This window comes from Hippopotamus amphibius, chromosome 4, assembly GCF_030028045.1.
Source record: "Hippopotamus amphibius kiboko isolate mHipAmp2 chromosome 4, mHipAmp2.hap2, whole genome shotgun sequence".
Taxonomy (NCBI): domain Eukaryota; kingdom Metazoa; phylum Chordata; class Mammalia; order Artiodactyla; family Hippopotamidae; genus Hippopotamus; species Hippopotamus amphibius.
In genome coordinates, this window is record NC_080189.1 from 47192642 (window position 1) to 47205254 (window position 12613).

General features: G+C 42.5%; 1 protein-coding gene across 11 annotated transcripts in view; it reads left to right on the top strand.

Moving 5' to 3' along the window:
- Positions 1–12613, top strand: part of NOD1 (nucleotide binding oligomerization domain containing 1) — an 87442-nt gene that overhangs the window by 33421 nt on the left and 41408 nt on the right. For 6 of the 11 annotated variants that reach the window (XM_057731417.1, XM_057731426.1, XM_057731416.1 and 3 more), the window contains 4 exons: positions 8159–8237; positions 8379–8472; positions 9954–10259; positions 11351–11525. In XM_057731417.1, coding sequence (XP_057587400.1) covers positions 10059–10259; positions 11351–11525 — 376 coding nt within the window. In that variant the 5' untranslated portion in view covers positions 8159–8237; positions 8379–8472; positions 9954–10058. Of the gene's footprint in view, positions 1–7693; positions 7844–8158; positions 8238–8378; positions 8473–9953; positions 10260–11350; positions 11526–12613 lie in introns of those variants that run through there. The other 5 variants (XM_057731425.1, XM_057731423.1, XM_057731419.1 and 2 more) reach the window with 4 other exon arrangements.

Here is a 12613-nt window from a genome sequence, read left to right on the forward strand (position 1 = left end):
CAGCAGATCTCCCCACTGGTGAGGGGGCTTCCCAGGGTGCAGGAACATTTTTTTCTTTCACAGCTCCCTCCCAGGAGCACAGGTCCTGTCCTGATACCTTCCTCGCCTTCTTTTTTTCTTTTTTCCTACCTGGTTACATGGTGATTTTCTTGCCCTTTCAGCAGTCTGAGGTCTTCTACTGGCATTCAGTAGATATTCTTTGAGAATCATTCCACATGTAGATGTATTTTTGATGTTTTTGTGGGAGAAGGTGAGGTTTTTGTCCTACTACTCTGCCACCTTGGTTCTATGCTCTGCCATTGGTATTTTGATAGGGATTGCATTGAATCTGTAGATTGCTTTGGATAGTATGGTCACTTTTAACAATACTAATTCTTCCAATCCATGAACATGGATGTATATATGTTTGTATCATCTTCAATCTTTTAATCAGTGGACTATTGTTTTCTTTTTTTTAAAGGAGGGGGATGGATTTGACTTTATTTGTTTTTTACTTATTTATTTATTGGCTGTGTTGCGTCTTCGTTGCTGCATGCGGGCTTTCTCTAGTTGTGGTGAGTGGGGGCTCCTCTTTGTTGCAGTGCACAGGCTTCTCATTGCAGTGGCTTCTCTTGTGGAGCACAGGTTCTAGGTGCTCGGGCTTCAATAGTTGGGGCATGCAGGCTCAGTAGTTGTGGCACACAACTGTGGCATGTGGGATCTTCCCAGACCAGAGATTGAACCTGTGTCCCCTGCATTAGCAGGCAGATTCTTAACCACTGAGCCACCAGGGAAGTCCCAGACTATTGTTTTCTGAGTACAGGTCTTTTACCTCCTTAGGTAGATTTATTCCTAGGTATTTTATTCTTTTTCATGCAGTGCTAAATGGGATTGTTTCCTTAACTTCTCTTTCTGGTAGTTCATTGTTAATGTATAGAAATGCAACAGATTTCTGTATTTCAGTTTTGTATCCTGCAGTTTTACTGAGTTCATTGATGAGCTCTAGTAGTTTTTTGGTGGCATCTTTAGGATGTTCAATGTATAGTGTCATGTTATCTGCAACAGTGATAGTTTTACTTCTTCTTTCCCAATTTGGATACCTTTTATTTCTTTTTTCTTATCTGATTGGTGTGGGTAGGACTTCAATACATGTTGGATAAAAGTGGCAGGAGTGGGCATCCTTGTCTTGTTCCTGATCTTAGAGGAAATGCTTTCAGATTTTCACCATTGAGTATGATGTTAGCTGTGGACTTGTCATATATGGCCTTTATTATGTTGAAGTATGTTCTCTCTGTGCCCTTTTTCTGGAGAGTTTTTATTATAAATGGATATTGAATTTTGTTAAAAGCTTTTTCTGCATCTGTTGAGATCATCATATGGTTTTTGTTCTTCAATTTGTTAATATGGTGTACCACATTGATTTGTAGATATTGAAAAATCCTTGCATCCCTGGGATAAATCCTACTTGATCATAGTGTATGATCTTTTTGATGAGTTTTTAGATTTGGTTTGTTGATATTTTGTTGAGGATTTTTGCATCTGTATTAATCAGTGACAATGGCCTGTAAATGTTTTTGTGATATCTTTGGTTTTGCTATCAGGGTGATGCTGGCCTCGTAGAATGAGTTCAGAAGCATTCCTTCCTTTGTAATTTTTTGGAATTGTTTGAGGATAGCTGTTAACTCTTCTTTAAACATTTGGTATAATTCACCTGTGAAGCCATCTGGTCCTGGACTTCTGTTTGTTGGGAGTTGTTTTTTGTTTGTTTGTTTTTAATTACTGATTCAGTTTCATTACTGGTAATTGATCTGTTCATATTTTCTATTTCTTTCTGCATCAGTCTTCTAGAATTTGTCCATTTATTCTAGATTGTCCATTTTATTGGCATATAGTTGTTCTCAGTATTCCCTTATGATCCTTTGTATCTCTGTTGTGTTGGTTGTAATTTCTTTTGCATTTCTGATTTTATCCATTTGGCCTGCCCCTCCTTCCCTCCCTCCCTCCCTTCCTCCCCCACCCCCCTCAATTTTTGATGAGTCTGGGTTAGGTTGTTTATTTGAGATTTTTCTTCTTTACTGAAATAAGCTTGTATTGCTGTAAACTTCCCTCTTAGTACTGTTTTTGCTATGTCCCATAGATTTTGGATCCTTGCATTTTCATTTTCATTTGTCTTCAGGTATTTTTTTTATTTCCTCTTTGATTTCTTTGATGAACCATTGGTTGTGTAATAGCATATTATTTAGCCTCCAAGTGTTTGTGGTTTTCGCAGTTTTTTTCTTGTAGTTGATTTCCAGTCTCATAGCATTGTGGTGAGAAAAGTTGCTTGATATGATTTCAGTTTGCTTAAATTTACTGAAGTTTGTTTTGTGGCCTCGTATCTGATCTGTCCTGGAGAATGTTCCATGTGTAATTGAAAAGTATGTATTCTCCTGCTTTTGGATGGAATGTCCTATACATATCTATTAAGTCCATCTGGTTTAATGTGTCATTTAAGACCAATGTTTTCTTATTAATTTTCTTTCTGGATGACCCGTACATTGATGTAAATGGTATGTTAAAAGTCTCCTACTATTATTGTGCTTCTCTCAGTTTCTCCCTTTATGTCTTTTAATATTTGCTTTATGTGTTTAGGTACTCCTGTGTTGGGTGTATATATATATTTACAGTTGTTATATCTTTTTGGATTGATCTCTTCACCATTAGGTAATGTCCTTCTTTGTCTTTTATAACAGTCTTTATTTTAAAGTCTGTTTTATCTGATGTAAGTATTGCTGCCTTGGCTTTCTTTTGCTTTCCATTTGCAGGAGTACCTTTTTCTATCCCCTTACTTTCTTCCTGTGTGTGTCTTTAGATCTGAAGTGAGTCTCTTGTAGGCAGCATATATAGGAGTCTTGTTTTTGTATCCATTCAGCCACTCTGTGTCTTGATTGAAGCATTTGGTCTGTTTACATTTAACATAATTATTGATATTATATTCTTATTGCCATTTTGTTAATTGTTTGGGGGTTGTTTTGTAGGTCTTTTTTTATTCATTTCTTCTTTTGTTCTCTTGTGATTTGAAAATTATCTTTAGCATTATGTTGAAATTCCTTTTTCTTTTTTGTGTGTGTATCTCATTTAGATTTTTGTTTTGTGGTTACTGTGAGGTTTATATAAAGCAATCTATTATCTATCTATCCATCTATCTAATGATTGTTTGCAGTTGCTGATCTCTTAATAAATGTGTTTTAACAACCCTGCATTTGTATTCTCCTCCCCTCACAATTACTGTTTTTGATATCATGTTTTACATTTAATTGTTTCATGTATCCCTTAACTGCTTATTGTTGATACAAGTAATTTTACTACTTTCGTCTTTTAGCCTTTCTACTAATTTTGTATGTGGATGATTTCCTACCTGTGCTATATGTTTGCCTTTACTGATGAGATTTTTTTTCCTTTCATGATTTTCATGTTTCTAATTGTGTCCTTTCCATTTTTGCTCAGAGAAATTTCTTTAACATTTCTTATAAAGCTGGTTTGGTGGTGCTGAACTCTTTTAGCTTTTGCTTGTCTGTCAAACTTTTGATCTCTCCATGAAATCTGAACAAGAGTCTGTCTGGGTAGAGTATTGGTTGTAAGCTTTTCCCTTTCATCACTTTAAATATATTGTGCCACTCCCTTCTGGTCTGCAGAGTTTCTGCTGAAAAGTCAGCTGATAACCTTATGGGAGTTCCCTTGTACATGATATGTTGTTTTTTCGTTGCTGCTTTTAATATTCTCTCATTATTTTTAAGTTTTGCCATTTTAATTACAGTGCATGTTGGTGTGTTCCCCTTTGGGTTGATTCTGTTTGGGAATCTCTGCACTTCCTGGACCTGGGTGTCTGTTTCCTTTCCCACGTTAGGAAAGTTTTCAGTTAGTATGCCTTCAATTATGTCCTCAGCTCCTTTCTCTCTCTCTTCTCCTTCTGGGACCCCTATAATGCAAATATTAGTGTGTTTGATGTTTTCCCAGAGGTCTCTTAAACTGACCTCACTTTTTTCATGCTTTTTTCTTTTTTCCATTCAGTATCAGTGATTTCCACTACTGTCTTCCAGCTTGCTGATCCATTCCTTTGTATCATTTAGTCTACTGTTGGTTCTTCTAGTGTATTTTTCAGTTTAGTTATTGTGTGCTTCATGTTTGTTTGGTCATTTTTTATATTTTCTAACTCTTTGTTAAAACCTTCTAACTTCTCTTTCTGTGCATCCATTCTTCTGAGTTCTTTGATCATCTTTGTGACCACTACCTTGAACTCTTTCTCAGGTAGACTGCCTATGTCAACTTTACTTAGGTTTTTTTCTGGGGTTTTATCTTGATTCTTCATTTGGAGCATGTTCTTCTGTAGCCTCATTTTGCGTAAGTTGCTGTTTTTATTTTTATATGTCTGGTAGTTTGGTTACATTTCCCAGCCTTGAGGAAGAGGTCTTTGTAGACATCCTATGCATCCTGGGACACTTCCCTTTCAGCATCAGAGTTATATGCTCTAGGGGTTTCCCCATGAGGGCTGCATGGGTCTTTCCCTTGTGGTGGGCTATGTGGGCAGTCTGGTAGGCTTGGTTGGCCCCTGGTCTGTTGGGTTGCCAGTTCCTGCCTTGTGAAGAGGCTGCTGGCTGCTGGTTGGTGGGACTGGGTCATGAGGCAGCTGACTGCAGAATCCCAGGGGGCTGTACTAGTGCTGGGTTACTGGTGTATGGCGTCAGGGTCTGGGAGACCCTGGGAGCTGTTGCTCACCCACTGGTGGGCGAAGCCAGGTCCCGGGGCTAGTACTGGCCTAATGGTAGGCAGAGCTGGGTCCTAGGGTCTGGTTTCAAAGCCCAAGGTTCCAAGAGCAGGTGTTGGATTGCTGGTGGATGGGGCCAGTTTCTGACACAATTGGCTGCAGGGCCTGGGGTGTCTTGAAGCTTGTGTTGGCCTGCTAGTGGGCGGGTCCTGGGCCCAACCAGTCCCAGGGCAGGATCTGGGCAGCTAGTGAGTGGGTCAGGTCTGCAGACTGCAGGACCTTGATTTTCTTGTGACTGGTGTCTGCCTGTTGGTGGGTGGAGCTGGGTAGGAGGCTAGAGCAGGCCCATGGGTGGGCGGGGCTGGTGCCCTGGGGATTCTGGGGCTGGTTCCTGACCACTGCTAGGTGGAGCTGGGTCCCAGGCTCTCTGGCTGGAGACGTGGGTGGAGCTGGTCCCAGGGTCTCTGGCCCTGGTTGTCTTAGTTCTAGTACCTGTGTACTGTTGCATGTGGAGCCTGGTCCTGGGCCCTCTGGTAGGCAGGGCTGTGTCAAGAGGCAGCTGTGGATCAAAGGGTCTTAAAGCAGCCTCTCTGTTGGTGGGTGAGGCTGTGTCCATGCTCTGTTAGTTGCTTGGCCTGAGGTGTCCTAGCACTGGTACCTGCAGACCACTGCAGTGCCTACAGCCCCAAGTGGGGCTGGGGCCTGGGGCTAATAAGCTAGAGGGAGGATTCCAAAATGGTGCTGCCAGCACCAGTATCCATATGGTAGAAAGAGTTCCTCCAAATAACTGTCGCCAGTGTCTATGTCCCCAGGGTGAACTGCGGTTACCTCCTGCCTCTCCAGGAGACTTTCCAGGAATAGCAGGTAGGTTTGACCCTAACTGTCAAATTACTCCTGTCAAATTACTGCTTCTGCCCTGGGTTCCAGAGCATGTGAGACTTTGTATGCGCCCTTTAAGAGTGAAGTCTCTGTTTCCCCCAGCCCTCTGGGACTCTCAAAAGTAAGCCCACTGGACTTCAAAGCCAAATGTTCTGGGGGCTTATCTTCCTGGTGCAGGACCCCCAGGCTGGGGAGCCTGACATGGGGCTCAGACCTCTCACTCCTTTGGGAGACCTGTGCAGTCAGAATTACTCTATTTGTGGATCACCCACCCGGGGATATGGGACTTGACTATATTGCAACTCTGCCCCTCCTACCTGCCTCTCTGTGCTTCCTTCTTTATATCTTTAATGGTATAAGAAATTTTCTGGTAGGTTCAAGTCATTTTCATCAATGGTGGTTCTGCAAATAGTTGTGATTTTGGTGTGCCCATAAAAGGAGGTAAGCTCAGAGTCTTCTACTTTGACATCTTGCCCAGTCTCCCTTGTTTAAATGTTAATTCTGCATATATTTTAGGCCCCACAAGATACTAATATTGTTTTGTTCAGTCAATATGCATTTATATTTACCCACATGTTAAAACTTTCTGTTGCTCTCATTTTATTTTAGTTTGGGATCATTTTTCTCCCACCTAAAAAAGTATTCAATACTTATTTTAGTGCAGCTATGTTGGCCACAAGGTGTACCTCAGTTTTTATTTGTCTGGAAATGTATTTTGCCTTAAAAAAATCAACTTTACTGAAGTATTATTTCATGCAGTAACATTCACAGATTTTAAGTGTAGTAGTTGATGACTTGACACATCATGCACACATATGTTGTATATGCACAAACCACACATACACATGTGTGATATGTGCATATATACACATATCTATGCATATTGATGCATACGTTCGCATGTGAGATATATATGTGTGTATGTGTGTATATATGTATATATATATATGGCACTGCAAGATAACATTTCTATCACCCCAGGACTTTCCCTTATTCCTCTATACAGTCAATTTCTCCCTTACTCTTATCCCCCTACCCAGGAAACCACTGCTCTGATTTCTAGATCAGATTTCTAGAATCATATGAATGGAATCATATGCTACATACTCTCTGGAGTCTTGTTTCTCTCAGTATGACATCTTTGATACTCATTCATGTCATCTGAGTATTTCATTCATATTCATATTTGAGAAGTGCTCTACTGTATAAATGCACCTGTATCTTCTGATCCACCCACCTGTAGTCGGCCTCTGTTGGAACAATAAGCTACCCCATCAGAACCGGCAGTGGAAGCCCCTTGTTTTAAAAAAAAAAACCCACAAAACTGTCAGAACCTCCGAACCTTTTCAGAGGGCAGAGTTCTAGAATGAGAAGTTACTAAATCGAAACTTTCCACAGGCTTTGGTTACACATGTCAAATGGCTTTCTGGAAGGTTTCCATCAATTGACATTCCTGGTATGAACGTTCCTGTCTCACCGTACTGTCAACAGCATACTTGTATCTTATTTTCTGATCTTTTCAAGCATGAAAAATTGAATCTACTTGTTGAATGTCCCTTCATTCTAAACCACTAGGTCCTATGCTTATTTTCTCCCTAGTTTTATAGAATTAGCAGTGAACTTACTTCTTACCCCCTGTCTCACTGACTTTCTGAGAAAGTAATATGAAAAGCCAGTTCAAAGTTGTTTCTGGCATCAGTGTTTCTGGTAACCAAATGCCCATGAACTGAATTTCTCTGCAGTGTTTCATGATATAGATTTGGTTTACCCTTGGATTCTGTTTACCAGGGCAGGATCAGCTTTCCTTGTTTCCTTTCCCACCATCCACGCCTTGTTAAGTTCCTGCTGAATTGAGCAAACTCTGCAAATCTGATTAAATCTCAAACCAGGCCTCTGCACATTACAAAACAACAGCCTCCTTGCCAGCTGGCTGACATGTGATTTATTGTTTTGCTTAGGTGGCCATAAATCAGGAGATTTTCCTTAAGTTTCTCGCCTTTGATGGTAAAGAGGTAGTGACGTCTATGGGTGATACAACAAAGAAGGGCTGGAAAGACAAGTCACTGGGTTTGTGGGAGTCACAGGCTTGGAAGAGGCAGAAGCCAGAAGTAAAATGGGACCCACAGTGAGGATAGATGAGGACTGGGGGTGGAGGAATGAAGGCCATTGTGTAACACCCATTCTAAGCCCTGGTAAGAATGGAGCCGTGGCGTGAGAGAACCCTGAATCACCAGGTGAGAGGTCAGTTCCCTTTCCAGCTCTCTCAGCTTTACCATGATCTTAAAGTCTCAATCTTGTGCTGCTGTGTCTTTAACACCTCTCAAATGCTTCTAAGAGAAAACAGCCCTCAGACCAAGAAATTTTCTAGGAAACACTGTTGAGCAGGAATACAGTAGCATGGTTTTATTTCTAGCAAATTTATATTTCTGTTGCTTTCTGTTTATTGCAAGTGATTTTTTGTTTATAATGCTAAAATAAATTTTCCTTTAAAGTTATTAGAGATGTAAAATAAAATCAATTTAAAACAAAAAGTTAAGCAAATAACTTTGCTTATAGGACTCAATTATGGCCAAAAAGAAGTGACTATAGTGCCTGAAAGACTGAGATTTGGAAAACAGTGTCCCAAAGGAAGAAGGTAAAGAGAGTACTCTGAGATCCTACAGTTCTGGATTTAAAAATTATTATTTCTCCAGATTCACTCATTCATTCATTTGTTCACCATTCAACACAAAGTGTTTTCAAAGAAACCTTTCTCTCTTTTTTTTTGACTTTGCAGATTCCAGAAAGAAATTGGAAATTGAAGATTTAAGGAGAAAATATTGTTTTAAAATATTCTCACTTCAAAGAACACATGCCAGAAACTTGAAAAGGTATTATTAACCAGTAATTTAAATATACATTTAACATTATTAACTGGTATCCCTTAAGGGAACTAATTTTCTAAAGCTAGGGATCCTGAAGTGGGTCATAGAATTGACCACAATAGAAAAAGCTGAATTAGAGTCAGATCAATCAGCATAGTTTTAGTGGAATAGTAGCTAATCACTCATTTTTATCCCTTTAAATTCCTTTGGGTAAGAATCTCTTGCCTTTCTGTTGTTTAGAATGTTAGAATATACTGTCTTTTGCTCAGTCAGGTTATAAAAGGAAGGTTACTGTGTGAGGTCCCACTGAGAATCTCTATAAGGCTTGCATTTGGCAACTTGATAGGTAAAAGAAGAAAAAATGCAAGTGTGTCAAAGAGCAGGAGACTAGTATGTGCCTTGGTGGAAAAAATGTGAGAACCACTAGACCTGAATGTTAACATATGTGGGCTCATGAAACATACATGTTTAGAGCTCTGTGAATTTTTTTTTTTTTTTTGAACTCAACAAAAAACATTTAAAACTCTCTCTCTGGAGTGTGTGCATTTTAGATAAAGGACTAAGTGGCCAGTTAAAGAGCTTTCTGCTTCCAAGAGTGTGATCCATTCTACATCCACAGGATGACTGGAGAATTAAATGGCTGAGAGATCTTACTCTGACAAAAAGCAATCAGTGCAGTTCTAGGGTAGTGCAGGTAAACCCAAGGTATTTTTTTTAATACCCAAATAAAAGAACTTGGGCCCCTGTCCCTACTGAGACAGGAAGTTCAGCACTTGGATTTCAAGGATTTCCAGGGAGATGTTTCCCAGTCACCCATCCCTTGGAGTTCCCATGTCACCTCTCCCTCTTGCCCCCCTTCTGTCCCACTACATTCCAGTGTGGCCGTTGCTGCTCCTTCATTCCCTAAGGTATGTAGCCGATTTGGCTGGAGATGTAAGGAGAGCTGGGGCAGGGGGTGCAGGGAGGGCTAGAGCACAACCCAGAACAGGCAGTAATGAGTGACACATCACTGTTCAGAGGTCCCTGGGCTCTGGCTACCACAGGAGACTTCGTGACGGCTTGCTCTCTCCTAAGGCTGTTTTGTGCTCAGACCCTCTCTCCTACCAACCCCATAGTTCCTCTGTTGCCACTTCTGGGCCCTGTCCCCTCATAGGGCATGTGGAAACTTCCAACTCCAGTTACCTATTTTGGAAAATATACCTTTGCATCCCTATCCCAGTCTAGGATGGAGGCACTCTTTAAAAAATAATACTAATAATTAAGAAGTTTTGCTAAACAAAAGCGTTGTCCACCTCTGGTCATCTACCCTAGTGATGTAGCCCACAAGCAGAAGCAATTAAATTGTGATTTTTACTTTAATACATCTCAGATCAATGTCTTAAGCATGGCTCTTTCCTGTTCTAAATAGAGAAATTCCCGGACCAAAGAAAGGGGGAGGGGTTTTTCCCCAGCTTTGGTTTTGTTGGTGATTTCATTTGTCTCTTCAGGGGCTGCACTGAGAGGCTGGCCCTGGATCCTGATTGCCCTTCTGCCAGGAAGACACATGCAGCCAAAGATGAATCTGGGAAAAGCAGCCGCTTGCTCCCTTAACCATGGAAAAGCAGGCCCACAGTGAGATGGAAATAATCCCGTCAGAGTCTCACTCCTACATTAAATTGTTGAAAGTCAACCGGGAGCCCCTGGTCGCTCACATCCGCAACACTCAGTGTCTGCTGGACAACTTGCTGCAGAATGACTACTTCTCCGCCGAAGACGTGGAGATCGTGTGCGCCTGCCCTACGAAGCCTGACAAGGTGCTGGTGACAGGGCTGTCAGCCTTGGTGGCCAGACGGGGCTTGTCCACATTGACCAGGGTGAAGAGCTTTGGGAGTTCAGTACATTGGGGCAGAATTTCCTGTCGGGGCTGTTTGCAGAACAGAAATGCTTGAGTTATCAGCCTATTACAGCATTACGTGTTTCACTTCTGTGTTCATGAAACAGCAAACTCCTCTGACCCCTCCATTCTCCTTGCTGTGCGTATTGGTTCTCAAACAACTCGTTTTCCAGTTCACTTTAAATTAGTGAATTCTTTAAAAAGAAAACGAGCATGAAACACCAGCGGTGCTGCCTGTGCCGTGCCTTTAAATCCTGGAGAGCTGCTCACTGCTGGGTACGGCTCTGAGGACTGCTCTGGTTGAGGAATGGCTGCATCCCAGCGTGGGTCCACAATAAAGAATTTTCCACACTGCACCGTGGGAAGTCTTCACAGCCCTTAGTTTCACTTTAGCTTTGTGTCATCTTCTGAAAAATAGAATGGCAGGACCAAAACCTCCTTCTTGGGGAGAGGAGTGACGGAATTCGTTTGTAACGTGATCCTGCTGGGCTCAGAAAAGACCAGAAGGGTTTCTGGGAAAAGCACAAGAGAACCCTATTGTAGGTTTTTTCCCTTGAGTTTTTAATAAGACAAAAAGCTTTTGTAAGGTACGCCTTTCACGGGCGTCTGCTGTCCCCACACTGTGTGGCTCAGCGCCCACCCGTTATGCCTAATGGGTGACTTTCTCCCCTCAGCACTCATTCCCAGGGAGCAATAGTGTTAGGTTAAGAGGGAAAAGGAGGAAAGGAGGGAAAAGGAAGTTCCAGGGGTTGGCTCGGCTCTAGTTGTGGGTCTGACCTTTTTATTTTTAGGCTCATGGAAGCCTCTGGTTTCCTAGAGCCGTGTGGTTTGTTTCTTGCTCAAGTGGTCCTTTTCACAGGTCCTGGGCCATCAGCATGTAGCATCTCACACCAGCCGGGTGGACAGTCAAGTTTGAGGCCGTAGTAAGAGCTCAGAGCCCTGCGTGTGGGCCTCTCCAAGGGGCAGACACTCCTAGTGCCAGCTCACACACTATGGCTTGTGCCCTACTAGGTCCGCAAAATTCTGGACCTGGTGCAGAGCAAGGGCGAGGAGGTGTCCGAGTTCTTCCTCTACGTGCTCCAACAACTCACAGATGCTTACGTGGACCTCAGGCCTTGGCTGTTGGAGATCGGCTTCTCCCCTTCCCAGCTGATTCAGAGCAAAGCTGTTGTCAACACTGATCCAGGTATGAGTCAGCCCCCAGAGAATGCTGCCAACAAGCAAGCAAGGCCCCTGGGGCTTGGAAATGTGATCTGTGTGGGCCCAGCAGGCGATAAAGGTAGGGTCCACCTCCGCCAGTCCTGCCTTCCACCTCAGGCAGCAGGCTCAGCTGCTGTGTTCCTTTTAGAAAAGGAGAGCTGGTCTCTGTCACCCTAGTGCAGCCCAGGGGACCGTGACTGAACTGACCACGTATAGCTGGTCTGATTTATGTAGGGGCCCGCGGAAGTGTGGAATGACCTCTGTTCTGACCTCTTGCTGACTCCCTGTTCTAAGATATCTAGATATTTTAGTGGTTGTACAAACTCAAGGTTGCATTTTTTTCTTCTTAAAAATCTTTCCAAATTTGATTCTAGGTGAAGAATTCTTCTCTCACCCCTGACTGCCGGTCTTTATTTCCAAAGCATCATGGCCCCCCTTTAGTTAAATGATTAGTTCAACAGGTATTTATGATGTACTCAGCATGTGCCAAGGCTGGGTGTGCTGGATGCCCGGGTGCAATGGGGAGCAGACCTGATACGGTTCTTGCCCTCAGGGAGCTCAGAGGTTGATGCAGGAGACCGGCAGTAAATAATGACACAGATGTATAATTGCAAATGGTGATAAGGACAACAGCAGTTCAAGGTGCTGAGAGAGCACATAACTGGGCCATGGTCTGGTCTGGGAACCAGGGAATCCTCTTTCCATGGCTCTTGGTGTCTCCACTTTGAGACGATTGTTGGCAACATACCAGCACCAAGCTCCAAACTCTGAGTTTTAAAGAATCCAGTTTAACCTTGAAAATAGAAACAAAAGACAGTGTCCCAGACTGTCAGGTGTGTATTTAGGGGAAGTCAGACCACGAGGCAGAGTGTCAGGGCCAAGCTCTTGCTTCTGCAGCCCCAGCAGATGCCTGCCTGCCATTGCCAGCTTCGTACTCCTACTGCCCCCATGCACCTCACTTTGTTACCTTCCCCATGAAAAAAGGAAAATACTCCTGTGATGAAGAGTTCTCTCAAAAGACATCTCCATTGGTTCCTTCACCCAGCTACTGTAACAGCTTTTAAAGTATAAGTC